The 27,946-nt window shown below is 56.7% G+C and overlaps 2 protein-coding genes across 5 annotated transcripts; both read left to right on the top strand.

The window, feature by feature from the left end:
• Positions 1 to 60: 60 nt before the first annotated feature.
• On the top strand, positions 61 to 12,740 carry NOL6 (nucleolar protein 6). Of its 4 annotated transcripts, none has more exons than XM_001499370.5 (26): positions 61 to 669; positions 2,052 to 2,258; positions 2,344 to 2,460; positions 3,790 to 3,969; positions 4,345 to 4,513; positions 4,799 to 4,933; positions 5,021 to 5,184; positions 5,271 to 5,391; positions 5,612 to 5,670; positions 5,752 to 5,853; positions 6,055 to 6,170; positions 6,336 to 6,513; positions 6,672 to 6,794; positions 6,962 to 7,110; positions 7,258 to 7,333; positions 7,558 to 7,698; positions 7,842 to 7,959; positions 8,041 to 8,195; positions 8,302 to 8,465; positions 8,853 to 9,005; positions 9,216 to 9,313; positions 10,106 to 10,230; positions 10,350 to 10,439; positions 10,851 to 11,045; positions 11,162 to 11,263; positions 11,445 to 12,740. In XM_001499370.5, exons 1-26 carry the CDS (start codon positions 616 to 618, stop codon positions 11,592 to 11,594), a joined length of 3,441 nt encoding a protein of 1,146 aa, XP_001499420.1. In that variant the 5' UTR covers positions 61 to 615; the 3' UTR covers positions 11,595 to 12,740. The 4 variants fall into 4 exon arrangements, 1 of the variants encoding a protein (XP_001499420.1); XR_011431601.1 differs by having other exon boundaries at positions 90 to 669; positions 10,855 to 11,045; XR_011431603.1 differs by lacking the exon at positions 9,216 to 9,313 and having other exon boundaries at positions 90 to 669; positions 10,855 to 11,045.
• Positions 12,741 to 21,687: 8,947 nt separating this feature from the next.
• AQP3 (aquaporin 3) lies at positions 21,688 to 27,608 on the top strand. The gene is made up of 6 exons (XM_001917787.6): positions 21,688 to 21,918; positions 24,953 to 25,079; positions 25,436 to 25,573; positions 25,918 to 26,036; positions 26,394 to 26,611; positions 26,699 to 27,608. Exons 1-6 carry the CDS (start codon positions 21,811 to 21,813, stop codon positions 26,865 to 26,867), a joined length of 879 nt encoding a protein of 292 aa, XP_001917822.2. The 5' UTR covers positions 21,688 to 21,810; the 3' UTR covers positions 26,868 to 27,608.
• The last annotated feature ends 338 nt before the right edge of the window (positions 27,609 to 27,946 follow it).

Here is a 27,946-nt window from a genome sequence, read left to right as displayed (position 1 = left end):
GGAAAAGGCAGCGACCGCCAAGCTACCGGCAGGCTTCCGGTCTGGCGTCGCAAAGAGGCCGTAAATCGAACCCTGTTTAGCCCCTCCCCTATAATTGGCGATTCTGGGGAGTGACGGAAATCAATGGCGAGCGACACAGGCTGCACTCACCCAATGGCTCAGGAGCTGGGCGGAGTCTTGCGACACGTGCTTCCGGGGGTCCGCCCGGAACCCCAGCAGATCTCCGCAGGGCACCCCCGCAGATCTCGGCAGGGCCCCCTTGCAGATCTCGGCAGGGTCCTAGCAGATCTCGGCAGGGCCCCCAACAGACCTTGGCATGGTCCCCGCAGATCTCGGCAGGGCCCTCCCACAGATCTGCTGCGCCTCGTGGACGCTCTGCTGAGGGCCGCCGCGGTTCTGCCTAGGGCTTCGGCAGCGTCTCCGGCGCTTCTGCGGAGCATCTTCGCCCTTCTGCAGAGGGGCTTTGGCCCTTCTGCGGAGCATCTTCGGCGCTTCTGCGGAGGGCCTTTGGCCCTTCTGCCCAGGACTTAGGCAGTTCTGCCGACGTGGAAGAAGTGTGCCGAGCACACCGGCCTTAAACCCCAAAGTGCGGGAGCGAGACCTGGACCCGGACGGATGGGGCCGGCGCCTGCGGGAGCGCAGGTTCGCGGAGCTGCTGGGGAGCCGGAGGTGGGTGAGCCATTTGGAGGAAGGGATGCTCAACGTGCCAGAGAGGGCAGAACCTGACAGTGACAGCTTGCTGGCGAAGAGCACGAGGGCGGTCCCCTCTGGAGGAGCCCCTTTGCCCCGCTGCTTCCAGCGTGGGGCACTGAGACAGACAGAGCTTGCTAGGGGAGATGGAACCTGGCATTATTTGGATAGGAGTAGTAAAGCCTGTTCAGCTTCTCCCTTCGCGAGCTCTGCACCTTGAAGTTGAAGGGACCCCTCGGAGCTTGGATATTTCCCTGATCAGTCCTTCTTCTTGACATTAGGGTGGGATCTTCTCTCTTGTGCTCAATTTTGTGCTCCCTGCTGTAACGAAGGGCACATGGTGGTGCTCCCGGAGCGCTCCAGTAAGGCTCTACGGGTACCGGGCCGTGGAGTGGGGCAGGGCCCAGGGCTGTAGGGGAGAAGGTTTGGGATCCCGCAGACAGGGGTTTGAAGCCTGCTCACAATCTAGGCGTACTAACTGGAACCTCGATTTCACCTGGTTTCCTTCAAACGTCCGTTTTCTGTTACGGTTATTGTGAGGATTGAATCACCTACTGAGTGTATCCTCCGCAGCCACTAGGTTCTAGCTCTTTCCATCGTTGAGCATCTAATATATACTGCTGCAGTGTGTAGTCGGGGCTTGCTAGGGGAAGTGGAACCTGGCAGGATTTGGATAGGGCAAGAGTGAAGATGCGATTTGTGAAGTCCCAGGACTAACCTAGCAGGAGGAGGCTCCCTGATGCATGGTACCTGGAAATACAAGGAGCTCGGGCATTGCTTATGGCAGGGCCGAGTTGGCTACTACCCCTACCATCTCCAAGCAGGGCTCGGTGCTTGTACTGCAGGTAGACAGGAAACCCTCAGCTCCAGAAGTTTTCAGTCTAGAGCTCAGTACTCTTCTTCTAAGTATGATTATCCTGAGTTTTACACAGTCTGACTCCCATTCAAAAGAGGGAGCAGGTGAAGTTTTTACCCACATCCTATCATGGTGGCACTTCAGGCAGTGGATGCTAGACACTGATGATCTCACACTGGCTTCTTTTTTTTTTTTTTTTAAGATTTTATTTTTCCTTTTTCTCCCAAAGCCCCCTGGTGCATAGTTGTGTATTTTTTTTTAAAAGATCTTATTTTTCCTTTTTCTCCCAAAGCCCCCCGGTACATAGTTGTGTATTTTTTTAGTTGTGGGTCCTTCTAGTTGTGGCATGTGGGATGCGGCCTCAACATGGCCTGACGAGCGGTGCCATGTCCACACCCAGGATTTGAACCAGCAAAATCCTGGGCCGCCGAAGTGGAGCACGCAAACTTAACCACTCGGCCATGGGGCTGGCCCCTCACACTGTTCTTTCTCTCGCTGGCCACAGGTGATGGAGCCAGCTCTGGAAGGTACAGGCAAGAAGGGGAAGAAAGGATCCTCAAAGAAGCGTACAGTGGCTGGGTCTCCAGGGGAGGGCCTCCTACAGCCTGTAAAGCTCAGCCGGGCAGAACTGTACAAGGAGCCTACCAATGAGGAGCTGAACCGCCTTCGGGAGACCGAGAGTCTGTTCCACTCCAGCTTGCTTCGTTTACAGGTACCGTTGGGTGGCTGAGGGTTGAATTACAGGGGCAGGCCTGGGACTCTGAGGCTGAAAGATTCTCTGTCGCCCATTGTTATAGGTAGAGGAGCTGCTGAAGGAAGTGAGGCTGTCCGAGAAGAAAAAGGAGCGGATCGATGCTTTCTTACGGGAGGTCAACCAGCGGATCATGAGGATACCCTCAACCCCTGAGACAGAGGTAAGGCAGGTGATGTGGGGAACTGGAAAGCCCGGAAGTCCCCAGTCAGGGCCTCTGAAGCAGGGGCCTAGCTATTCTCTGGAGGGGTTGGGGTGCTAGGGAGCTCATTCTCACTGCCAAGAGGCTCAGCTAGGAGCGTCGTCACTTGTGTGTTCATTCAATCAGTAAACACTTATGTGCTTGTGATAGTTGTATCCTTAGGAGGTGTCAGTGAATAAAGTAGCCTATGTTCTAGTGTTGGGGTAATGGACAGTAGATAATAAGCATGACCAGGAAACCACATGGTGGTGTTAAAAGGTGGAAAGCACTATGGAAAAAGGAAAAAGTAGGCCTAGATAAGGGGATTGTGGGACTGTCAGATGATAGGAATGGTTTGCAGTTTTAAATAGGGTTGTTGAGGTAGGCCTCATTGAAGTGACATTTGTGTGAAGATTTGAAGGAAGTGAGTCAGCCATATAGATATCTAAGAAAGGAAGAGCATTCTAGTAAGGGGAAGCAGCCGACACAAGGGCTGAAAGGCAGGAGTAGGTCTGGTACGTTCCTTGGAATAAATAAGGAGACAACAGAAGGAGATGAGTTCAGAAAGGTCAGGGAGGAAGGTGGCATTTCATGCAGGGCCTTGTGTACCAAAACGAGGACTTTGGCTGTTGCTCTGTGTGAAGTGGGGAGCCACTGCAGGGTGTGTTTATAGAGTAGTGATGTGATCTAACTTCAATTTTAAAAAGTTCACTCAGGCTGTTGTGTTGAAAGTAACATGGAGGGGGGCAAGGGTGAAATCAGGGAGACTAGTTAGGAATCTTGTGCAGTGATCCACTGAAAAATGGTAGTGGCTCAGACTAGAGTAGAGAAGTGGAGAAGCGGTTAGTGTCTGGATGCCTTTTGAAAGTGAGATGGGGGGCCAGCCCCATGGCCGAGTGGTTAAGTTCGTGCACTCTGCTTTGGTGGCCCAGGGTTTCACCAGTTCAGATCCTGGGCGCAGACATGGCACCACTCATCAGGCCATGCTGAGGTGGTGTCCCACATAGCACAACCAGAGGCACTCACAATTGAAATACATGACTATGTAACTATGTACTAGGGGGGCTTTGGGGGAAAAAAAAGTGAGATGCATGTTCTGAACAGAGATGGATCGAGGTGATTTAAATGTTTTTGGCTTGAGCAACTAACATGGAGTTGCCATGGGGACTGTGGGAAGACATGTTTATGGGAGGATCAGGAGTTTGGTTTCAAACATGTTGACATGTTGAATTTGAGATGTCTACTAGACATCAGGGGGACGTGTTAGGAAGGCAATCAAATCAATATGTATCACTATCTGTGTCCCCACAGCTGACTGACCAGGCATGGCTCCCGGCTGGGGTGCAAGTCCCCCTCCACCAAGTGCCCTATGCCGTGAAGGGCTGTTTCCGCTTCCTGCCCCCAGCCCAGGTCACTGTTGTGGGCAGCTACCTGCTGGGCACCTGCATCCGGCCGGACGTCAATGTGGATGTGGCACTGACCATGCCCAGGGTGAGGTCCAGAATTTAGGGGATAGAGAGGCCTGCCACTTCACCACTTAGAAATTCCTGGGTCCCTCTTTCTTTCCCACCTGCCACTTGTCAGGAGATTGAAATCTGAATTCTAAATCAAAAGAGTAGATCACTGTAGTCATCCTGAGGGCAGCTTAGATGTGCCTGTGGGTCAGTTGCTACCCCTTTGGAACCTTGCCTTCCTTATTTGAGAAGTGGGTATGGGGTTGCTAGCCCTGGCTCGGGCCCGCTGGCCAGCGGAGAATCCCTGGGGTTGCTAAGCTATGACTCTCACCTTGGCCTCATTGTGGCCCCCAAGCTCTCCAACAATAAGCACTTAAGTGTCTGGTCATCTCTCTCTTCTGATCCCCTCTAGGAGATCCTACAGGACAAAGATGGGCTGAACCAGCGCTACTTCCGCAAGCGTGCCCTCTACCTTGCTCACTTAGCTCACCACCTGGCCCAAGACCCCCTCTTTGGCAGTGTTCACTTCTCCTACACCAATGGCTGCCATCTGAAACCCTCGCTGCTGCTACGGCCACATGGTGGGAGGCACACACAGGACCGAGGGCACAGTATGGGGTGATACATCTGGGGGGGGAGGCACACACAGGACTGAGGGCACAGTATGGGGTGACATATCTGGCGGGGGAGGCACAGGGCCCTCAAGTCCAAGGTGAGAGGCTTGGGCCTCTAGTTTGAGGGAGAAGATATAGGGACTTCAGGTTCCAAGGTGAGAGGGCATGGGCCCTCAAGCAGAAGGATGGTGGTGCAGGAACCCCTCTGGCCCCAGGGGGCTGGAGGGTCTCAGCACCCCTGTCTTCCCTCAGGGAAGGATGAGCGCCTGGTCACTGTACGCCTGCATCCATGCCCTCCGCCTGACTTCTTCCGCCCCTGCCGTCTGCTGCCATCCAAGAACAATGTGCGCTCTGCCTGGTACCGAGGGCAGAGTCCTCCAGGGAATGGTGAGCAGGCACTGGTGTCAAGGGGGAGCTTGATGGAAGGTTGTTGTGGGGACTTCTCCTCTCATGGCTTCCCCTTTCCTCCCACAGGTAGCCCAGAGCCCCCCACCCCCCACTATAACACATGGGTCCTGCAGGACACAGCCCTTGAGTCCCACATGCAGCTGCTGTCAACCGTGCTGGGCTCAGCCTTGGGGCTGAAGGATGGTGTGGCACTTCTGAAGATCTGGCTGCGGCAGCGGGAACTGGACAAGGTGACTTGGGAGTGGCCCAGCTTCCCTGCCTCACTGAGTGGTGGGCTGGCTCTGAGCTTGGGCCTCTCTCTCCATCTCTTTTTCAGGGCCTGGGAGGGTTCAGTGGGTTCCTTGTCTCCATGCTGGTTGCCTTCCTTGTGTCCACACGCAAGATCCACACCACCATGAGCGGCTACCAGGTCCTGAGAAGCGTCTTGCAGTTTCTGGGTAAGGTGGCTAGACTCAAAAAGGCCAAGGGTTCCACTCATCCTGGGAATCCTCTCATCTCATCAAGGGTCATTTGAATTCTTGCTGTCAGACAGATGAGCAAACTGAATCCTGGAGGCAGGCAGTTGCAGCCACCTGGCCAGAGGGAGGGTGTCATTAGGGCTGAGTCCCCGTGGAGGGGATACCCGCTGACATACTCACCTTCTCTGGTTCACTTCAGCCACCACAGACCTGACGGTCAACGGGATCAGTTTATGTCTCAGCTCAGATCCCTCCTTGGTGAGTGGGGTATGGCCGAGTCTGGGCACGGAGGCCTGAAGGTAAAGCCCCCACCCTGACTGCTTCTCTCTCCCCTCCAAGCCGGCCCTGGCTGACTTCCACCAGGCCTTCCCTGTCGTCTTCCTGGACTCCTCAGGCCGTCTCAACCTGTGTGCGGATGTCACTGCCTCCACTTACCACCAGGTACCAGTGGTCCCTCACTCCTGGGTTCCCCAAATGGCCCAGCCTAGACTCTGTCCCTTCTGTCAGCACCAGAAGCCCAGAAAGTCCTCTCCAAAGAGCTTAGGTCAGGCATGTCTGTTGTTGTGAGCCCTCAGATCAATGAGGGGAGGCTGCAGTGGTGGTAGGCCCCCATCTGAGTTCCCGCCTTACGCTCTGGCCCAGGTGCAGCACGAGGCACGGCTGTCTATGGTGTTGCTAGACAGCAAAGCTGACGATGGATTCCAGCTGCTGTTGATGACTCCCAAACCGATGATTCGAGCTTTTGACCATGTCCTACAGTAAGTTCACGGGTGACAGGGTATGTCAGTAGGTTCTGTCTCCATGGGGCTAAGGTGATGGGACAGAGGTCCTCAGGCAGGTGCTCAGATCTTCCTGGTTGGGGGAGGGTGATACTTGGGGCCAGCAGTACCTGATTCCCCCTTTGACTCTCTATGCCCTCCCAGTCTCCATCCACTGAGTCGCCTGCAGGCTGCATGTCACCGGCTGAAGCTGTGGCCAGAACTGCAGGATCATGGTGGGGACTATGTCTCAGCTGCTTTGGGCCCACTAACCACCCTCCTGGAGCAGGGCCTGGGGTCTCGGCTGCACCTGCTGGCCCACTCTCGGCCACCAGTCTCAGAGGTGAGGTGGTATGGGGCGGGAAGTTGGTGGTTCTGACGGGCTTGGGTCCAGGGCCCCAGGAGATAGGAAAGACACACCATCCTTCTAGCTAGAAAGTAGGGTTCCAGAATAAGCTGGGGAATTCTTGAGTTGAGCTCAGCATTTTCTACACCCTACAGTGGGACATCAGCCAGGATCCGCCGAAGCACAGAGACTCTGGGACTCTGACCCTGGGATTGCTCCTCCGGCCTGAGGGGCTGACCAGTGTCCTCGAGCTGGGTCCAGAGGCCGACCAGCCCGAGGTGAGGAGCCCTGGGATCTGGGCATGATTGGGCCCTGTCTTGGGAAGCCCAGCATGTGCATTGGGAGGAGTGGGGTGGATTGTCCTCATGCCACTTGGATTAAGGCCTGTTGGGGAGATTTCCGACAGAGCCCGTTTTTGTTGATCTCTCACCCCTTTCCTCCTCAGGCTGCTGACTTCCGCCAGTTCTGGGGATCTCGCTCAGAGCTTCGGCGTTTCCAGGATGGAGCCATTCGGGAAGCTGTGGTCTGGGAGGCAGCCTCTATGGCCCAGAAGCGCCTCATTCCCCACCAGGTGGTCACCCACCTCTTGGCACTGTGAGTTTAGTATCTGAATGCCAGGAGGCAACCATGGCTGGGAAGCCTTTTAGGAGGGTCTGGCCTGAGCTTTTGAGGTGAGCAGCTCACGGCCAGCAGGTCACTTCATAGCCCCCAAGGCCCACACTGTCTGTATCCCTTTTCCAGCCATGCTGACATCCCAGATACCTGTGTCCACTATATGGGGGGCCTCTTGGACGTGCTAATGCAAGGCCTGAAAGAGGTAAGGGCGCTGGTTCAGGGCTGGGGTCAAGCCTGGGATTGTAGAGTACCCTGTGTGGCCTGATTGGGTGAGGGCATGGAGAACGTCCATCTCAGCCAGGTTGTGCTTCCTGGAGTGTCCAGCAGAGGGGGCACGCTCTCTGCAGCAGCCGAGCCAGGGCAGAATCCCTGGTGGTGATGGAGTTCTGTGGGGTCCTGGCCTGCTGACTGTCTTCTCCCTCTCAGACCTCCAGCACAGGTGAGGAGGCCCTCGCAGCTGCGGTGCGTTGCTATGATGACCTCAGCCGCCTGCTTTGGGGGCTGGAAGGTCTCCCGCTGACTGTGTCTGCTGTGCAGGGAGCTCACCCAGTGCTGCGCTACACTGAGGTGAGGTGTGAGGGGCAGGGAGCCCTCTCTGCTTGGTGACCCCCACCTCTACTCCACTCACTCAGTATTCTCCCTCCCACCTCCTGACTGTGGACACTCCCTCCCAGCCCCAGACCCCTTCCTCAGCCCCCCTTTCTCCATAGGTGTTCCCACCAGCCCCAATCCAGCCAGCCTACTCCTTCTTTGAGCACCTGCGAGAGCAGGCCTCACTCTTGCCCCGGCCAGACAAGCCCTGTCCAGCCTACGTGGAACCCATGACTGGTGAGGGGGCTCTTGGGAGGGGGTAAGAGGAACTCTTCCCACCCCAGGCCACAGCCTGAGACCTCTCACTCTTCTCTCCAGTGATTTGTCACCTAGAGGGCAGTGGTCAGTGGCCACAGGATGCTGAGGCCATACGGCGGGTCCGAGCTGCCTTCCAGCTGCGTCTGGCAGAGCTGCTGACACAACAGCATGGGCTGCGGTGCCGTGCCACAGCCACGCACACTGATGTCCTCAAGGTTAGGCTGATGCAAGGCAGGGATACCCCCAGGGAGGGAGGGGACGGGGGTGTCAGGGTACCCCAGGCCAACATGTACCTCCCCATCCCGTACCCTCTTCCAACAGGATGGGTTTGTGTTCCGGATTTGTGTGGCCTATCAGCGGGAGCCCCAGATCCTGAAGGAGATGCGGAGCCCCGAGGGGATGATCTCACTGAGGGACACACCCGCCTCCCTCTGCCTTGAGAGGGCCACAAGACAGTTGCCCCTGCTCACCAGTGCCTTGCATGGGTATGGTCACCTGCGTAGGCTCTTCTATCCACAGACCCTTTCCTGCCCCATTCTGCTCTCCTGGCCACCTGTCTCTCTGGGAGGCCAGAGATGGTGTAATAGCTAGAGAGAGGACTTCTGGAGTCAGGCAAGTTCTAGAATCCTGGCCCTGCCACTTCATGGCTGTGTCCCTTTGGGCAGGATTCCCCCCTGGATCTTGTTTTTCTCTTCTGTAAAATGGAAATAATGCTGGGACCAACCTCTTGAGGCATTAGTTAGGAGAATGTAACACATTAGCACGGGGGCCAGTGTTGGGTAGAGGTTGAATACACAGTGGCTGTAGGGCTGAACCTGTTCTTGGGCCCTGAATGTGTGGGTCTCATTGTCACTGCCTTCTTCCTGCTGCAGACTCCAACAGCAGCACCCAGCCTTCTCGGGTGTGGCTCGGCTGGCCAAGCGGTGGGTGCGCGCCCAGCTTCTAGGTGAGGGGTTCACCGATGAGAGCCTGGACCTGGTGGCTGCTGCCCTTTTCCTGCACCCTGAGCCCTTCACCCCTCCCAGGTGATTCCCTCCACCTTTTCCCTAGCCAAGAAGTTCCCCTGGGGCCAGCTTTTATCCCTCATGCTGGGAGAGGGTGGCTAAAGCAAGTGACAGAAGGGGTCCTAAGACACCCCCACTATCCATGCCGAGGGGTCTAGGCTTCCGAGACTGTTGGGGTAGCCTAGGGGGTGTGACTGGGCTCCAGACTGTTTGCTCACTCGTTCCCCTCAGCTCTCCCGAGGTGGGCTTCCTTCGGTTCCTTTTCCTGGTATCCACCTTTGATTGGAAGAACAACCCCCTTATTGTCAACCTCAACAATGAGCTCACTGGTAAGTGGGAGGACTGGGGTCAGACAGCTGGAAGAACTACCCTTCTGGATTGCAGAGTGGGGCTGGCAAGGGTTTCCCTGTCAATTGGTGAGGTTTTCTTTCTTCTGCTCCATCCGAGATATCTTTCCCTGACTCTGACTGCCTTGGGGTGGGGAATTATTAGGAGGAAAAGGCCAAGATCAAGTCTTCAGGGAGCTCTGAGGCCATAGAGATATGGTTTGCCCACGTGATGATCAGAAACACAATGGGCTGGGGAGGGTCAGCAGGCCACTGGGGGCCTGGGAAGGGAAGAGGCAAGTGGAAGGGGAACTCTGAACACCGGGTGGGAAGTCTTGTGGTGGGGAACAGGAAAGGGGCCAGATTAGGATAGATGCCCTGAGCTCTTGGGGCTGGGAGTAATGATTTCTGTTGTAATATGAGGAGCTCCTGGTCCCAGCAGCGATGAGGGTGTCAGCTTCCTAATTCCCCAGGTGTGTGGGAGCACAGGGAGGGAGGGGGCCAGGGGCAGGCCTCAGCTTGTGCTGGCCCGGAAACTGGACTAGGGTGCCAGGCAGTGGAAAATTCTGCCTCTGGGCTGAGGCTGGGAGTTTAACGCCCCACCCGATTGAGGTAAATGCGGTGTCCTTTTCATCACTTTTGCCGCTTGGGGGAGGGGCATTGGAAAATCCCTGTGATGGGCAGCTGCTGGGTGTACAGTAGGAGGACCTGGACAGTAGAGGGTATCCTGGGGAGAGGGCCAGCTGACCCAGAAATCGCCGAGTGCTTCTGACCCAAGACCCCTTTTGTCCACAGTGGAGGAGCAGGTGGAGATCCGCAGTGGCTTCCTGGCAACTCGATTACAACTCCCTGTCATGGTCGTCTATACCCCCCAGGATCGCAAAAGCTCTGTATGGACGCAGGATGGACCCTCGCCCCAGGTTCAGTCCCATCCCTGCCCCTAAATGTGTGGTTTTCTCCCCCAAGGGAAAAACAGGCCAGCCTGACCTAAGAGAGACCTGTGGTCGGGTCTGACCTGATGTGTGTGTGTATCCCCCAGATCCTACAGCGGCTCGTGGTCCTGGCAGCTGAGGCCTTGCCTGTCCTAGAGAAACAGCTAATGGATCCCCGGGGGCCTGGGGACATCAGGGTAAGCCCCTGACCAAGGCTGACTCCAGGGGCCCTGGGGATTCTACCTTTAAACCATGGAATCCCAGAGCTCTAGGGGCCCTCACGAGATGCCTAGACCCCTTATTTGGTGAGACTGAATCCCAAGAAGGCATTGAAGCTGCCCACAGTGCCTGGCAGTGGTGGAGCCTGGAGGAGAACCAGGGCCCCAGCTCCATCCAGGCCTCGTGCTTCTAGGCTGTACTCCTCCTGCTAGACCCAAGCTAGCGTCACCTGGGTCTTAATGTTCCTGCCTTCATATGAGCATTCGGGTCCAAATTGAGGGGGTCAGACAAAGGGGAAGGAGGGAGCCATGATGGGCGGGTCGAGGGGTTTGTAATCCAGCTCCCAACTCCCAAGTGGGCACTGCTGACCCCTCCCTACGCTTCCTTAGACAGTGTTCCGGCCACCCTTGGACATGTATGATGTGCTGATCCGCCTGTCTCCCCGCCACATCCCCCGGCACCGCCAGGCTGTGGACTCGCCAGCTGCCTCCTTCTGCCGTGGCCTGCTCAGTGAGCCAGGGTCCTTATCCCTGATGCCCGTGCTGGGCTACGATCCTCCTCAGCTCTATCTGGCACAGCTCAGGGTAGGTCCTAAAGGGCCGACTGACCCTGAGGAGGGGACTTCCAGGTGGAGCTTGAGCCATGGAGGTGGCTCTTAGGTGCCCACCTGTAACCTTGTCTCTGTCTTACCCTTTCCTAGGAGGCCTTTGGGCACCTGGCCCTTTTCTTCTATGACCAGCATGGCGGAGAGGTGATCGGTGTCCTCTGGAAGCCTGCCAGCTTCCAGCCTCAGCCTTTCAAGGTGTGCTGGCTGGTGACAGCCCTCTGTTCCTGAGTGTGAATATGTGGTTCCATGTGGGCATGCATATCTGTGTGTGGCCTGCTCCATGAGTGACCCTGTGTCAGCTGGGAAGCATGTGTGTCTTGGTGTTTCTGGGTGTGCCTTTGTGACACCTCAATCCACATTTCTCTGATTCCCCCAGGCCTCCAACACAAAGGGTCGCATGGTGGTGTCTCAAGGTGAGGAGCTGGTGCTGGTGCCCAATGTAGAAGCCATCCTGGAGGACTTTGCCATCCTGGGTGAAGGCCTGGTGCAGGCTGTGGAGGCCCGAAGTGAGCGGTGGACTGTGTGATCTCTAGCCCCAGGAGCAAGCTGTAGATGGACGGCAGGACTTCAGACCTCTGGAGCAAGATGTCCAAGATGTCTGGAGCAAGACGGCGTGATCTCCACCCTCGTTGCATATGGACCCCCATGGAGGGCCTGCTGGCCTGAACACATTGAATCATCCCCAGCAAAAGCCCTGCCCCAGCTTTCCTTCTGATGCCCCAGCATTGGGGCAGGGGCCATGGTGTCCTACAGAGTCCCCTGGGCTTGACCGTCTGAACTCCCTGAAGAGGAGTGGGAGCCAGCTCAGAGAGGGAGCTGAATGGACCCCAGATGAACTCCATCCAACTGTCAGCCCTGGCCTGGACCTTTTTTTTCCCTTCCTAGGCTGCTCCCAGAAGCCTGGAGAGGAGGGCATGTGCCCAGGGCTGAGGCTCTGTCCCCTTCCCATTACCAGGGTGTGTGCCTGGACCTCAGTGTGCCTTCAGTGCAGCATCAGGCCTTTAAATGGGGTCCAGAGAAGGTGTGGCTCTTCCTGAGGGTCACAGAGTACCACCATTGAGCAGTGAAGAGGGGGCTGTGTGTGATGAATAGACCACATTGAAGGGGGACACAATGCCTTCCTGTGTTGGTTCTGCTGCTTCCCTGGGTGGTAACATGGAAAAGCACAGAGGACAGGAAGGGGCTGCGTGGAGGAAGGCATGAGGGGACTGGTGGTCCCTAGTCCAGGAGAGATGCGGAAATCGCCGAGTGCTGCCCTGGCCTCTCATTGTCTGAGCCCCTCCAACTCTGTGTGTCTGCCTGTTCATGTCACAAACTGCCCCACTGTGCTCCTGCAGCAGGGGTCAGAGGTGAGCCAGACACAAGTCCTGCTCTCCCGGAGATCCCAGTGCCCTGGGAGAGGGAGATGCTGCTTCCTTTCAGCCTGGTCCACACCCTCCTTCCAGCAGCCTCTCCCTTCGTCTTCCCTAATCCTGGCTGTTTTTCCAGACTCAGCTCAAATAGTGCCTCCTCCTTAAACCCTTCTCTCGACCCCAGCCTGAGGCACTCTTTCCCTCCACTGAAACATTAGAGCAATTACTGTCTGGTTGGATCCTTCGCGGTCATGTCCAGCGTCATGAACTCTTCTGTTGCCTTAAACTCTGATTTAAAATTAAATCACTTCATTTCCCCATGTTCTTGGCTTGTCTGCCTTTTTCACATGGTTTTGACCGTGTCCCCTATCTGGAAGCTCTAGGGGCAGGGAACATGTTTGAACACTGGTTTCCTGGCACCTGGTATGGTGCTCTGCTCCAGCAGGAGACAGGTGTGTGCAGACGGGGCCCCCAGCCCAGGCAGATGGAGGCCAGGGAAGGCCACAGGAAGACTTCAAGGGGAAAGGAGTCATCATTTGTGATCTCTCCCTAGAGTAGGTGGGTGGTGATGGTGAAAGATAAAGTAATGAAAAGTTGCTAATATTGAGTGACTTACAGTGCTGGGCACTGTCATTTTACATGTCTTCTGTATGGGAATTTGATCACAGTCATACTGGCCCTCAAGTATGTATTTTTAATTATCCTTACTTTCTGAGTGAGGGAAGGGGGTCCACGGCAGGCAGGGGCCCATTTGTGGAGGGGCTTTGATGCCTGGTTATCAGGCATCATCCTCTGAAGGATGAGCCACACGTGGGAACTCTGGTCTTCAATTTTGTCCCAATTCTGTTAGTCTTTGTGAACCTTTGCCAGTCCCTACTTGTCATGGGACAGCTTGGCCAGTGGTTGAACTTAGCACAGTGGATGCATTGATCGACTGTGCAAGCTAGGGTCTACAGCTCTATCCCCCTGCTCTTCATTCATCAATCCCAGATGCCAGCTGGCCAGGCTTTATTTTCCGTGAAAGAAGTGCAGTCCCTGCCTCACGGAGCCCTGCGTCCATGGCTATCTTTGGCCCCTCCTCAGTCTCCTTTTTCCTTGGTCCCACACACCTTGCTGGGCTCAGCCTCCCCACCTCTAAAATGGGCATGATAATGGCTTTGTTGGGTGTCCCATGTGGCTAGGGAAGAGGGCGGAGAACCCAAGGAGCTGCACCATCCTTTCTGTATTCCCTGCTTCAGCCTAGAGGGTGGGGTGTCGGGGGAGCAGGAAGCCCGGGCTCCCATTCCAATCCCTCATGTTGAGGCTCCCACCTGTTTCCTCAGATTTCCTTTGGGAAGTAGTTGAGGAAGCTGGTGTGGTCTAAGATGGCTCTGTGGGGCGCAGGGGTATGAGGAGCCGGACCCTTGGGGTGGGAAGAGGCCTAGAAGGAACTCCTCTGTGGGCCAGGGTGTGCAGGGTGATGGTCACGGATCCCCGTGGGTGTGTCCGCCTCTGTGAGCCTCTGCGTTTAACTTGGCAGGTGGACCTGGATGGGGTGGGAGTCTGGTCTGATGTAGGACGTGATTTGTCTGCTCCGTGTGTGTTGGGGGGCGTGTACGCGTCTGTATGCACTAGCCTGTGTGTGCAGGGTTTTGCCTCTAGCTCTGGGTTGCTGTCAAAGGGGAAATCCACTCCGTTTTCAAAGAGTAAGTCAGGACAAAAAGCTCTCAGTAAGAGACAAGGATTCCTTCCGGTGGCTTTAAATTATTTTAAATAAAGCCTTCCCCTTCTTGGGGTTCATTTTCCCCCGTTCTGTCAGAACTTCTAAGCCTCTCTATGTAGTTACATTTAGTGAATTCTCAAAGGGTCTTCCCTTCTGGCTGTGGTATCTGACAACCTCTCTAAACCAGAATCCTTTTAGCTGAAGACTGTTTTCCCCAGCCCAGCTTCTTACTTTGCAGAAAAAGAGCAAGACCCCAAGACCTAGGGGTCCTTGCAGCAGGTTACATTCAACGAAGTCCTGAGGGCTGCTTGGTCCCCGACCTATTAAGTTAGATTTGGGCTAGTCTGAGCACCCCCTCCCCTAATAAATATACACACATACCCACCCCCCAACATCCGGTACTCACTTTGTGAGTCACAGATTAATCCAGGTGAGCTGATAAAGGGGAGGGGAAGCCTGAGGCACGTGAGTCACCCCTGCCCTCCACAGGAAAGGCCACCTCCCATCCCCCTGCTGCAGGGAAGGAGGGAGGAGAAGGCGGCATCTTAGCCTGCCCCAGGGAACTGAGGGGGCCAGGGTGTTCAAGTCCACTTCCCTCTCTCACTTCAACTGCAGGGAGGGAGACAGGGAGGATAATTTTTCTGGTTTGCATGAGGTCCAGAGAGGTGTAGGAACTTGTCCAGAGTCACACAGGGAGGTGGGGGTGGAACCACAGAGAATCGAGGCATCCTGGCTCCAGGCTTGCCTGCTGAGCGTGGGCTTACCTGGGGCCAAGGGGTGTGTGAAGAGGGATAAAGGAGTAGAGAGGCCTGAGCTCCAGCTCTCTCTGGTTGTGGCCCCCCGAGGAGTGAAAATGCTGGCTCCCTCCCCCGTTCTGGGCTGCCTGCCCCTTGCCCCTCTCCCTCTGCCCAAGGCATGGACTGAAGCTGTTATCAGCAAGACCCAGAGAAGCAGGGGACGGAGGGGGGTAGGGAGTGGGAGGTGAGCACGCTGGTCCACCTCAGCTCTGAGCCTAACTCTCCTCTGTTCCCCTTACTGGGACTCCTCAAAACAGGACCCAGCTCTCCTCTAGTCCCCCAGACTGGAAACCTGCACAGGACAGGGCCTGGGCCTCCTAAAGACCGACGAGGCCAAGGTTGGGCCCTGACTGAGGGGGAAGAGGGTGTTGAGACCCAGCCCCTGTTCCACTTGATGACCAATGGTTTGGATGGAAAAGATAGATCTCTGGGGTGGGGGTAGGACAGAGGTTGTTTAAGGGTATAAACTGGCAATGAGTCGTAAATAATGCCCTAGCGATCTAATACATACTATCATGAATATAGACACAAATATCATTATTATAAGCAACAAACTTAGTGAGAGACTAGAACTTAATTAGTCCAACCACTCAAAAAAGGATAATTATGTAGTGTGATAGAAGTCTAATTATCGCTAAAATGGCAATCATATTACACTATATAAATGTAACAAATTAACATGTTATACATCTTAAATTTACACAATATGTCAAATATATTTCAATTAAAAAAGAAAAAGAAAAAGATAGTCAGATACAGCATCCTGGCCTTTCCCCGATCTCCCTCCACAACACCCCCACTCCCATCTCTCCCCAGTAGGGTCTCCTTGGAGCCCAGTTGCCACTGACCCCAGGTCTAGAGACCCTCAGAAGTCATTCCTGAAGTCTGACTGCAGAATCTCCTGCTGTAGCCTAACCCCTGGCCTGGATCCCTCCCCTGTGACTCCTCTCCACTAGGGCAGCTGGTGGCTGCCCTGTAATTAGCCCCTAGACTGGGTTGGGATGAGGGGAGAGTATACCAGGGCCCATCGCCTTTCTGGAACGCCAGATGCAGAGCCTCCTTCCACCACCTGTCTCCCATCCTCGCCCCCTTCAGACCACAGGCATCTCAGAGAGCAGCTGTCCTGGGCCCCACCTCAGGTTCAGGTTCCTGTCTACCCAATTCTGCACGCCTCCAACTTCAGCTTCTTTCTGCCCTGCCCTGCCCACTCTGCCTCCTAAATCCCAAACTCAAGCCCTCATCCCTCACTCCAGCCATAGCTCTGCATCTGGCCTTTCCTTCTTCTGTGGCCTCCTTCCAGGCCTTCTGGATTCAGTCTCTCCCCTGCCAACCTGTCATTCACTCAGCAGCTGGAGTGACCCTTCTAAATGGCAAAGGGAGACCGTGTCAGCCCTCTGCTTAAAACCCTCAGGTCTGGGGCCGGATCCGAGGCCAAGTGGTTAAGTTTGCGCGCTCTGCTTTGGCGGCCCAGGGTTTCGCCAGTTCAGATCCTGGGTGCGGACGTGGCACCGCTCATCAAGCCATGCTGAGGCAGTGTCCCACATGCCACAACTAGAAGGACCCACAACTAAAAATATGCAACTATGTACCAGGGGGCTTTGGGGAGAAAAAGGAAAAATAAAAAATCTTTTAAAAAAAACCCTCAGGTCTCCCATTAGCTATTGTTCTTAGCGGTGGAATATTTGTCAGTTGTAATCCTGTTCAGAACCCTCCTGTAAAATGATTAAGATGCTGTGATTGAGCAGGAGGTGGGGCCAGGGCTCTGCCTCCTTGGCTTCCCTCTCCCTGTCTCCAGCTGCCGCAGTCCCTGTGAGAGCTTCCTCAGAGCCCTGGGCTTAAAGGAACTCAGCTTCTTGGCGTAGAAGCCAAGGCCCCTCCTGTGCTTTCTGTGTCCCTCCCCAGCCTCACCACGGCTGCTCTCATCCTGTACCAGGCCAGCAGTCATCCCTATCAGGGCCTGGCCCAGCAGTCTCTCACCTGGAAGACCCTCCACAAAATCCCCAGCCAAATCTTTCCTCCTCCAGGAAGCCCTCTGGTTGCCTCAGCCCAAAGGATGCTCCATGCCTTCTTCCTGGTTTCAGAGGCCAGGCAAATGCTGGGTCCTGGTTCAGGCCCCCTCCCAGCCCCCCGTCCCCGGCCCAAAATCTGTGAGCTTTCCTGCTCTCCTCCACCTCTGGTCCTGACCCCTCCTCCTCTGAAACAACCCCACCCTGGTTCCAGGAGCTTTCTTGTCAGTGAGGAGGGAGATGGGAAATCAGAAAGCCCAGGGGCTCTGGGGATCTGGTCCCTGAGATGTGAACTGGAGCCCTCCAGGCACCATAGGCCTATCGGCAGTGATGGCCTGGTCTGTGTCAGCTCCATGTCACTAGTCACCAGCTCCTCTTTCCCCAGGCCAGCAAGGGGCAGGCCCAAATGTCCAGCCTGTCCATCTCCAGATTCCTCAACAGATCCCCATATCCTATCACTGGCTTCTATAAACACTGCACCCAGACCCCCAGCCAGGCCCAGACAGGAACGCACACAGATATGCACACAGACCCCCAGCCAGGCCCAGACAGGAACGCACACAGATATGCACACAGACCCCCAGCCAGGCCTAGACAGGAACACACACAGATATGCACACAGACCCCCCCTTGGACACACACATGCACACACAGGCCCTCATAGACACACACGTGAATGCGTGGACCCCATGGTCACCCAAATGTACACACAGACCTCCATGGATACATGCATATACCCAGCAAGGAACACACCTGCATGCACATGGACAGTCGCACACGAGGATGTGTGGCTCTGATTAAGCAGGCAGCTTCTGGAATGAATCTTTCTTTCTCTGTTGACTGTGTAACACAGTTTCAAGGCCTGAAACATCCACACTCTTGTTTGATTCTTAGAGAGGCCCTGCGGGTGGGGGAGGAACTCCATCTGAAACCTCCAGGTGACTGATAAGAAACTGAGACTCTGAGGTTGAGGGAAGAGAGCTGTCTAGGTTGCCTGACTGGTCCGTGGCCAAGCCAGGCTTGGAGCTGAGATACTGGGTCTGCGAGGGGGCTCTGCCCACAGCAGCCCAGTCCCCATGACTCTGGACCCTTCCTCAGCAAGGGTCTAGGCCTCTGCCCCGTCCCTATACCTCCTCTCTCTGACTTCTGCTGTCCTCAAAGGGTGCCAGGGCTCAGCTCAGGGACGCCAGAAGGAGAACCTAGAGTCCTCAGGATATGGGTCAAAAGGTAGATTTTCTCAGGGTCCAGCTGGACATCTGGCTGGAGGCGCCCGAAGGGGCAGTTTGTGCTCACGAGCTCTCCGCCATCTCGTCTGTCTGGAGACAGGGCTTCCACTGCTGGCGTGGAAGGAGGAGCTGCTCACCCGCTCCCCAGTCCAGGAACCCTCGTAATAGGGTGATTCATCTCTGCTCTCCACTCCCCATTCTTGTCTAGAGTCAGCCCCCGACCCTCAAGGCCCAGAAGCAGGAGTAGAGTCTCGCAGTAGCCTAAGAGTGGGGCGCACTCTAGAAAGAGGCCTCAAGCATGGAGGGACTCGACAGGTTCCCAGGCCCTGGCTCCCTGCCCCACCGTGCCCTCTTCACCTCTGCTCCCCATCCCCGTGGAGTATCAGTCCCAGAGTGAGACCTTAGCAGGTGACTTCTCTCCAAACCTCAGTTTTGTCATTTGTGAAAGGGGGACAATACACCCACTTTTGGAGGGTGTTTTGCACACAGGAGGAAGTGCTTTTGAAACTTGAAAACGTCTGTGTGTCTGTTTTGGTCTGCCCTTCCCCCACTCTGCTCCAAAGCTCTGGAAGAGGTTGGGGGGTTCAGGAGGCTGGGGGGCCTGGAGCATGATTTATTTTCTATGCCTTCACTCTTCTCCACCCCACTTACTGATGGCAAGGCCCATGTCTTCTTCTCTGCTGGTTCTGGCTGCTCCCATTCAGGCAAAAAGAGTTTAAGGGGCAGGAAATGAAGGGCGTGCCACCCCCACCCCTTCCAGGGCCCCAGCCAGCCCCTCTGGTCCAGCAGGCTGGGACTTGCGTCTTCAGCCCTTCCCCTGCCTGGGAACCCACTCCCCCAGCTCTGACCTCAAGGAGTCACGGCCTCCCACAGGGTGGATGGGCTGTGGAGGCCCCTTCCTGGGCTCAGCCTTCCCGCCCGCCTGGGTGAGACACAGGCCTTGCTCAAGATGCCCTGGGAGGAGGTGAGGCCTCCTCACCTGCCTACTCCTGGAGCTCCCAGTGGGCTGGCTTCCAGCCTGCACTTGGCCCTGGCTTTCATTCCCAAAGCAAGAGAGGGAGCCCAGAGGGCTCTGGGTAAGCCGTGTGACTCAGTCAGGGCCTTTCCAAGCTGTCTCTTCTCTGTGAAGCCGTGCTTCCTTTTGCCTTCTGCTCTAGGGGGCGCCTTTCACATACCATGAGAACATGTCCTCTGCATCGAATTGTGCATGAGGTCCTGCTTCTGCCCCCTGAACTCAGGCCAGCCTGACACTCTGGACAAGCATCCTCAGGCCCTGACCCTTCTTAATCTCAGATGACCCAAGGAGGGGTGACAGGAATAACGTACCCTTGAAGGCATTGCCTCCTTCGCCTCCTCCAGGCAGGGTCCTCGCAGGCCCACTAAAGCAGGAAGACCTCCCCATACCTTCTCAGCTCCAGCCCTAACCCCTCCCAATGTGTATGTGTATGTACACACAGGAACATGTGTGTACATGCTAGTTATAGACACGAATGAGTTTGGTGGGAGTAAATGGGTCATGGTCCTGGAGGTTGGGCCCTGATTTGGGGCTAGGAGACATTGAGAGCCAGCTTTTGTGCCACTTGCCAAGCCATGTGCCTTGGCATAGGCTGCATCCACCAGAGGGGGTCACAAGGATGCTGTAGGTGAGCTGCAGCCCTGGGATTATATGTAGGCACACACACGCATGCACACATGTAGGAGGACATGTAGGTGCACGTGTTTTAAATGCTACTTAAGATACACAAATCCACAGGTGTGTGTGACCTGCTCGCTCCTGGTGCAGCACACGTGAACACCTATGTGAGCTGAGTGCAAACACGTGTGCACAGGGGCTTTGTGTATGCCTGCTGGTGGCAGAGCTGCCGCTGTTTTCTTTCCTGCTCTGGTTCTCAGGCCAGGCTCGGCTGCTGGCAGGCCCAGATGGGGCAGGGTGAGGATGGGGGGCTGTGGGCTGGGGTTCCCCCCTTTCTTTCAGTGTGGAGGAGCCCTTTGCTAGTTCCTGCCCTGGGCAGTGGGGGGCTGCAAAGCACACCACGGCGTGGGGAGAAGAGAGGGCACATGCACCCATATTCCAAGTCTGGGCTTTGGCATCAGGAGTCTAGGGCTCTGTCCTGAGGCACAGACTGGCAGTGGGGCCAGTGGGCAAGTACTCAGTGATGGCTCCCTGATGCATCACGGGGCCTCCCAGCCCATGGGGGCCCAGGAGGTGGGGAGCATCTCTCTGGACCAAGGGCCATGAGAGACCCTGTGTGTGGGTTCCATACACCTGTGAGTCTATGGCCAGGCACTCATGTAAATGGGACCCCATGAGTATGTGAGCAGAGCTCAGTGTCTACAGGTGAGTGTGGCTGCCAGCCTCAGGGTGTGTGGGTGTGTGCACACGTGTGTGAATCTACTCTATGTATTGCTACATCCCATCTCTTTGGGCATGAGTCACTTCTAGAGACCTCATTTCTGACAGCCATTCCTCAAGGGGCAGATCCCCAGGGCCTTAGCCCACCTGGATTAAGTCCCTTTGGGTAATGGGGTTTCTTTGGTCTCCGTGGCAATGCTGCCACAGAGACTAGGGTGAGGGCATATTTGCTCCCAGTCCTGTGGGAGTGGGGCTCAGGCTGCCACACCTCAGTTTCTCAATTATTAAATGCAGCATAGGGAGCAGGGTTGCCCCATGACCCCCTCAGATGGGGCTGACACCCCCATAGTTTAACTAGCTTAATCTCTTAAAAGGACAGACTCTCGCCTGGCTGAGGATCAGCCAGAGTAGGAGAGGAGAGGGTTAAAAACAGCTGGGACTCACCCTGTTGGCAAGCGTGTGGCAGGTGGCATGCCAGGACAACTTCAGCTCACCCTCTGGAGCCATGTGCAACATGCACGCAGGTACACGTGTGACAAACTCAGCTAACCCAGCTGTGTTCAACAGGCATGTGCACAGCCATGAGAAATGCCAGCAAGTGTGACCGGGCACACAGAACAGATATTATGTGTGGACAGAGTTGGTCAGGACACAGGTGACCAGCTTATGTGACATGTACTCACAGCCCAAGGAGCCAGGACCCACACACTCTGGCTGGAACTCAGCATGTGTGTTCTGTGTGTCCTCCTGGGCCTGGACTAGGAGAGGGTCTCTTCTCACTTGGAGCCTACCACCTCCTCCCTCCTGCCTCCTATTGAGGACATGCTGGGTCCACCATTCTGTAGAGTGGGTGCCACTTCCTTTCCTTTCTGACGTGTGTCCTCTCACCCCCACCGCGGTGGGGATAACAGCAGGGCTCACTGCGATGGGCCAAGAAGGGCTCTTTGGCAGCTCCATTCTCCCCAGCCACGGTCCTGCTCATGCCTCTACCCCTCCACTGGCTCTCAGACCCCCAAATCGCCTCTCAGCAATCAAGACACCTCCCCTAAGTGCCCTCCCGGGCCGACGCCACCCCCAGAGCTCCTCACCCCCCATGACCCTCCACCTTCCTCATCGGCTCTCTCCGCAACCCAGCGTCCCCACCCTGCAAGGTGTGGGGTGGCCGCCCACTCCTCCCGCCGGCGCAGGGCTGGGCGGGCGGGGCTGCGGCGGGCGGGGCGCGTGCCTCCCGCGCTCCTATAAAGGGCGCCACCCCGCGCTCGGGGCCACTGCTGCTGCCCCGCCGCCCGCGCCGCCTGCCGCCGCCATGGGTCGACAGAAGGAGCTGGTGTCCCGCTGCGGAGAGATGCTCCACATCCGCTACCGGCTGCTCCGCCAGGCGCTGGCTGAGTGCCTGGGGACCCTCATCCTTGTGGTGAGTGCAGGCACCTGGAGAAGCCCTTCTCTCTCCAGCCCCCACACTCCCCAGTCCTTCTGGTCTCCGGAGGGGCTGTGTTTTCAAGAGAGCCCTGATGCTGTCCCTCCCTGAGCCCCGGGGCTTGACCCCTTCCAGAATGCTGACCCCAAAGCCCTCGTGTCCCCATCTCTGACAGTTCTGACTCTTCCCAGAATGACAGCTGGTTACTCTCCAGTGACAGCTCTGATCCTCCACCCTCCCAACAGCGACCCAGCCCACAAGCAGCGTTGTCCCTGTGGTCTGGCACCTCCAGCCCCTTCTGCTGGTTCCCGCAGCTCCCCAGGTTCCCAGAGTCCCAGCCCCGGGAGGCAGTGTGGCAGGTGGAAAATGGGCTCCTATTGGGATATTTGGGTCCTGGATGCCTAGCCCCTAAGGAATAATTAAGCCTCAGCAAGTCCAAAAGTTCCCGTGATGTGAGGACAGTTTGCCACAGATCGGGGCAGAGGGCAGAGGCCACACAAGGTGCAAACAGCAGAGCAGGGAAGAAGGGAGGACCCTGAAGATAGGAGGCTGTGCAAGGCAGCTGTGCCCCAGGCACAAAGGAAGTGGTGTGTGGCACTAGAGTTGCTCCCCTCCAGCCCAGCGGTTCCCAGACCCTGTCAGTTACCCAGACAGATTCTGTGTCAGCTTCTGTGTGGAAGCACTCTGAGCTGCTCCCAGCCTCTCACTTCCTCTGTGGGTTCCCTGACTGGTTCCTCCCCAGTCCCAGTTACTCCCTGGTTACACCAGTTTCGCCCCTGTTTTGTTCCCGTGTGACTCCGTTTGCGCTTCTTGGGTCTGGCAGACACACCAGTTACGGTCTCCATTTCCTGTCCCAGTTACTCTCTGATTTCCAGCCGCTTATGTGGTTACACCTGTTTTCCCCTGGGTTACTTCTGGGTTCAGTCGCTCCATTGCAGTGGGTGGGTCACTCCATTCCTGCCCCAGCCCCCACCCTAGGTAATGCAGACCTGCCAGCCACCTGTGGAGGAGGAAGCTTAACCAGGGGCAAGTAGGGCTGGGGTGGCCCACCCCAAATGGGTGGTGGTGGTGGAGCTGGCTCTCTGGGGGAGAGAAGGCTGAGACCCACCTCTGGCTTCCAGAAACAGGAAGAGGGAAAGCCACAGCCCCTCACAAGCCTAGTGGCCCTACAGACTCCCCATCCCTTCTTTGCCCTGTGCCAAGAAGCGGGTAGGGACAGGTGCTTACCACGCTCCTGCCCAGAGCCTTGCACCCCCTACTCCCTCTCTGATTCACGGTCCAGCCCCCTGTTTGAGAGCAGCCAGGACAGGGGAAAGGTGTCTTCCACATGGAGGGCCTTCCGATCCCCTCCCAAGTCTCAGCTCGCCTCCCCCACAAAGGAGCAGTCAGGCCTCGCGCTGAGCCTCAGGGTCATTTGGCTTATCCCCAAACCACGAACCACAAGGAGGGTGTTACATTTGTGAAGGCTTTCAGGCTCAGGTGGGTGTGAGGCATCAGGTGTCAGGGAAAAGCAAGGGCTGCCCTAAGAGGAGTAGCCAGGCCTGGGGGCCCCTGAGTGCTGGGCGAGGGTTGGGGACCTAGAGCCTGCAGTGGCAGAATTGGGGCTGGCTTGGTGGCGAGGGAAGCCCCCTTCTCTAGGCACCTAGTAAAGGTTGGAGGAGAAGAAGGGGGAGAAAGGGGAAGATTAGCTCCAAGGTGGTGGAACTGGCTCTGACAGCTTCTCCCTCCAAGGCCTCCTGGGATGGAGCCAGGGTTGGGCCTCAGGCAAGCAGGAAGCTGAGGCCAGGGCCTGCCAAATCAGGCAGGGTGCCCCAGACCCTCATGTGCCTGCTCACTCCCCCTCTTGTCCCCCCCCCCCCCCCCCACATCCTCACAATCTCTGTTTTTGTTCTCACCTGGCTGCACGCCTTTGGCCTGCATCACTGCTGCTGCCTTCCCCGCTATCTCTTGGTCTTTCTGAGGGATGATAATCAAAATCCTTAACAACCCGGTACAACAGGACACTGACCCATCAGAATGGACAAGGACCCTTAGCACAGGTCTTAGAGACTGCCTGCTGGGAGTTATAGGAAGGTGGAAGAGGAGACCCGGGGCAGGGAGAGCAGCTTTGGGGGATACTCGGGGGCTCAGGGCAATAGCTCTTTACAGCTGGTACAGAAGTATTTTTACATTTGAACAAGGGGAACAGACATGCAGCACGTTCTGTACTTGCAGGACATCAGGGACCTTAGTCCTCTTAGACCGCGCCCTTATCCCTGGCAGGGAGCTTAGAACCAATCTCCTGGCTTCCACTGCCCTGGGTCCTGGACTGGGGCTAGTGAGAGGAGCCACTCAGGTCTCTGTCTTTAGGACCTCCAAATCTGAGGGGGGAACCTGGACCCCTGAGGGCAGAGGGGTCAGGGCGGCTAGAGAGAGGAGGCTCTGGGACAGAGACAGGTCAAGGAGGTTGAGGGTGCTGAGAAGGGGTGTGGGGAGAGCCAGGGGCAGGGCAGGGGCTCTGACATCCCAGATTCAGAAGTGGATTCAACCTGACTTCTGGCTTCCTCCCTATTTCTTTGTGTACTGCCCACCCCATCACCACTGCCACCACCCGAACTTTTCTCTGGGGCAAAGAGGGAGGCAACTGCAGGTGGGGCATGAGGGAGAGCCTTTTCACCTCTATGGGCCAGGCCCATGGTCCTGGGGAGAAAATGCTAGGGTGAAAGTGTCCTCTACACCCTACTCCTATTGAGAGTCCAGAAAAATCACTGAAGATGGTTTGAGCATCTTCTGGGCTCCCAGGTCCAGACTCCGCTTCCAGTCCCTTCCATAGGGCCCTGTTATATTAGAGTCGGGACATTGGGGGTGGGAGGGCACGTCCGCTTCTTCTGCAGGGGCAGCAGCAGGGGCTTGGGCTGGATTCCAGAAAGGCCTCACGTCCTCCCCATGGCGGCAAGTGGAGGTTGCTGGCTTCACCCCTTCCCTCTGGAGTGGAGATGCTGGTCCTCAGCGGGGCCTCACCCTCTCTGCCTTGTTCTGTTTCCCGACACAGATGTTTGGCTGTGGCTCCGTGGCCCAGGTCGTGCTCAGCCGTGGCACTCACGGTGGTTTCCTCACCATCAACCTGGCCTTCGGCTTCGCTGTCACCCTGGGCATCCTTGTCGCTGGCCAGGTCTCCGGTAAGGCCTAACCTCCACTCTCAGTCATCACCCCTCAACAACTTTCCCACAAGGTGTGCCCTGGAGAGTGGGGCGGGAGGGCATTCCCCAGGGCAGTGCATAGCTGTGGCCTCGGCTTTGGGCCCTTGGAATAGGAGAGTGGAGAAGGAACTTGATACTTAGCCTTCAGCTCTCACCTTGGAATCAGAAGCTATCAGAGTTGGCCTGTTACATAGTCCAACCCGCCGTCTGGTTCAAGAAACCCTTCTCTGCGCCCCACTTCACCAGGGCCAGAGAGGGGGCACATGGGGGTCTGGGATCCTGGCCTCCCACTGTGGCAGGCTGTGGCTAATAGGCCCTATCTCTCCTCTGCCCAGGGGCGCACCTGAACCCTGCTGTGACCTTTGCCATGTGCTTCCTGGCCCGCGAGCCCTGGATCAAGCTGCCCATCTACACCCTGGCTCAGACGCTGGGAGCCTTCCTGGGTGCTGGGATCATTTTTGGGCTGTATTATGGTGAGCATTCCCCACCCTGCTCTCCTCCACTAACCCCCTCCCTCTGCTTGGGACCTGCTGGCACCAGGCCTTTCCATGACAGACGGCTAGGGCCTGCCCAGGCCCCGGGCTTGTGACTCACTCATTCACACACATTAGGCCCAAGGTGGTGGGCACGGGGAGAAAGGAATGGGTTGAGCAACAACAGAGCCACAGGCCCTCCACCCCACCCACGCCATCCCTCCGACTCCAGAGTGGTGCAGCGTGGTTATACTGACCCATGACCCCTGGAGGGAGCCCAGCTTGGGAGGGGAGACAGGCTTGCGCCTCTGCCCTCACCCACCCCGGGTCTAATCTGTCACCAGACGCAATCTGGGCCTTCGCCAACAACCAGCTTATAGTCTCGGGCCCCAATGGCACCGCTGGCATCTTTGCCACCTACCCCTCTGGACACTTGGACATGGTCAATGGCTTCTTCGACCAGGTACACTGGGGACGTGTGTGGGAGCACAGGGAGGGGGACCAAGCTGCCCTGGGTTGTTTATGGGCTAGCTGGGGGACAGGACTCCTTGTCTGTAGCAGGGTTTCTCAGTGTGTGGGGACACCTACAGAAGATCATGGTGGCAGGTACTTATAAAACATGCAGATGATTATAAAACATCCTAGGACTCTGCATATTTAACCAGCTCCCCAGAGGATCCTAATGCACGCAATAATTCTAGCATCGCTGCTGTAGAGAGCAGAGCACGGGTGACAAGAGCTGGAGGGAAGCCAGAGGACAGAGGGAGGGACCAGAGGGTGGGACGGGGGCTGCACCTCACCCGTTGTCCCCCCTGCCCAGTTCATTGGCACAGCTGCCCTCATCGTGTGTGTGCTGGCCATTGTTGACCCCTACAACAACCCCGTCCCCCGAGGCCTGGAGGCCTTCACTGTGGGCCTGGTGGTCCTGGTCATCGGCACCTCCATGGGCTTCAACTCTGGCTACGCCGTCAACCCTGCCCGGGACTTCGGCCCCCGCCTTTTCACCGCTATCGCTGGCTGGGGCTCCGAAGTCTTCACGTGAGTGCAGCCCCTCCCCAGCCTGCCCCAGCCTGCGTCCCCGCTCCCCTGTCCCACCTGCCTCTGACCATATACATCTGTCCCCAGGACCGGCCGCCACTGGTGGTGGGTGCCCATCATCTCTCCGCTCCTGGGCTCCATTGCGGGCGTCTTCGTGTACCAGCTCATGATCGGCTGCCACCTGGAGCAGCCCCCACCCTCCACTGAGCAGGAGAACGTGAAGCTGGCCCATGTGAAGCACAAGGAGCAGATCTGAGTGGGCAGGGGCCCTTCCACCCGCCCCCACTCCCCGGAGCATCCAGTGACTTTGCAGGGGCAGCTCCCCCAGGCTTCACGATCCCCCTCCCAGGCTGAGAAGCTCCTTGTCTACCCTCACCCCACTGGACGGCCCCCTCCAGGATTTTCCCCTGGGCCCTCCCCACATGGGACCTTAAGCTGAGGTGGGGCAGGGATTAGGGCCACCGTCTCTGAATGGGCAGCAGGTGTGTGAGTGTGTGTGCACGTACATGTGTGTGGTTTCCCAGATATTCAGGGCAAGGGACCAAGTGGAAAGGAGTCAGGCTGCGGGGGAGCCCCGAGGGAGGGGGCTGGTGATGTGTCCGTCTGTGGGCAAGGAGAGTGCCGGGGGTCTGCACGTTTCACGGGCTCCATGGGAGGAGGGTCCAAATCTATGTGTTTCTGAGTCTGTGTGTTTTTCTAAGCGAGGGGCTTCTGTAGGCTTTGGGGGAGGCAGGGTGGGACAGTGGGTAGGACTGGGGGCGGGGCCACAGCCCAGGTGTGGGGCTCTGGCAGAGTGACGTGTTTCTGTCATAATGTGGGCATGAGGGATGGGGTGAGGTCCAGGTCACAAGTTTCATGTTGGCTTTTTTTTTTATTGTATATGGCAGATGTTACAGTTTTAGGGAGACTCTAAGTAGGGTCTTCACTCCTTTAATCCTCACTCAACATATGTACTCTTTTGCCTTTTGTAAGAAAACAATAAAATGTATAAAACCTATGCCTAAAACTGTCGATTGTGTGAATCTCTCTGCTTGCTCTGCTCTTGATCTGGGGCCGGTTAAGGAGCTTCAGTGTGTCTGGCCACAAATACCCAGGGGGTCCGGCGGGGTGTCTCCCCTGGCCAGGGCACCCTGGGGGGAGTCCTCTGGCCCTGCCCTGGGGGACAGGGGACAGTCACACAGACAAAGCAGAGTGCCTCTTCACCAAGACTCTCAGCTTGAACTCAGTGGTCCCACACTTTCCCCCAAGCTTCCAGCCTCCTGGGAGCTCCCAGCCCACTGAATGGCATCTCCTTGCCAATCCCTGCACCCACTCATCACCCCCAGAAAGCAGGCT

Source organism: Equus caballus, chromosome 23 (assembly GCF_041296265.1).
Source record: "Equus caballus isolate H_3958 breed thoroughbred chromosome 23, TB-T2T, whole genome shotgun sequence".
NCBI lineage: Eukaryota > Metazoa > Chordata > Mammalia > Perissodactyla > Equidae > Equus > Equus caballus.
The sequence above is the reverse complement of the archived record's forward strand: the minus strand, read 5'-3'. Positions and strand labels throughout refer to the sequence as shown.

What these genes read in the sequence shown, in the direction of transcription:
- NOL6 (XM_001499370.5), top strand. Translation starts at nt 616, where the DNA reads ATGGGGCCGGCGCCTGCGGGAGCGCAGGTTCGCGGAGCTGCTGGGGAG. An exon ending in TGGCACTGACCATGCCCAGG is followed by an intron (nt 3,970 to 4,344) that starts GTGAGGTCCAGA and finishes GATCCCCTCTAG; the next exon opens with GAGATCCTACAGGACAAAGA. An exon ending in GTCACCCACCTCTTGGCACT is followed by an intron (nt 7,111 to 7,257) that starts GTGAGTTTAGTA and finishes TCCCTTTTCCAG; the next exon opens with CCATGCTGACATCCCAGATA.
- AQP3 (XM_001917787.6), top strand. Translation starts at nt 21,811, where the DNA reads ATGGGTCGACAGAAGGAGCTGGTGTCCCGCTGCGGAGAGATGCTCCAC. An exon ending in TGGGGACCCTCATCCTTGTG is followed by an intron (nt 21,919 to 24,952) that starts GTGAGTGCAGGC and finishes TTCCCGACACAG; the next exon opens with ATGTTTGGCTGTGGCTCCGT. An exon ending in CATTTTTGGGCTGTATTATG is followed by an intron (nt 25,574 to 25,917) that starts GTGAGCATTCCC and finishes ATCTGTCACCAG; the next exon opens with ACGCAATCTGGGCCTTCGCC.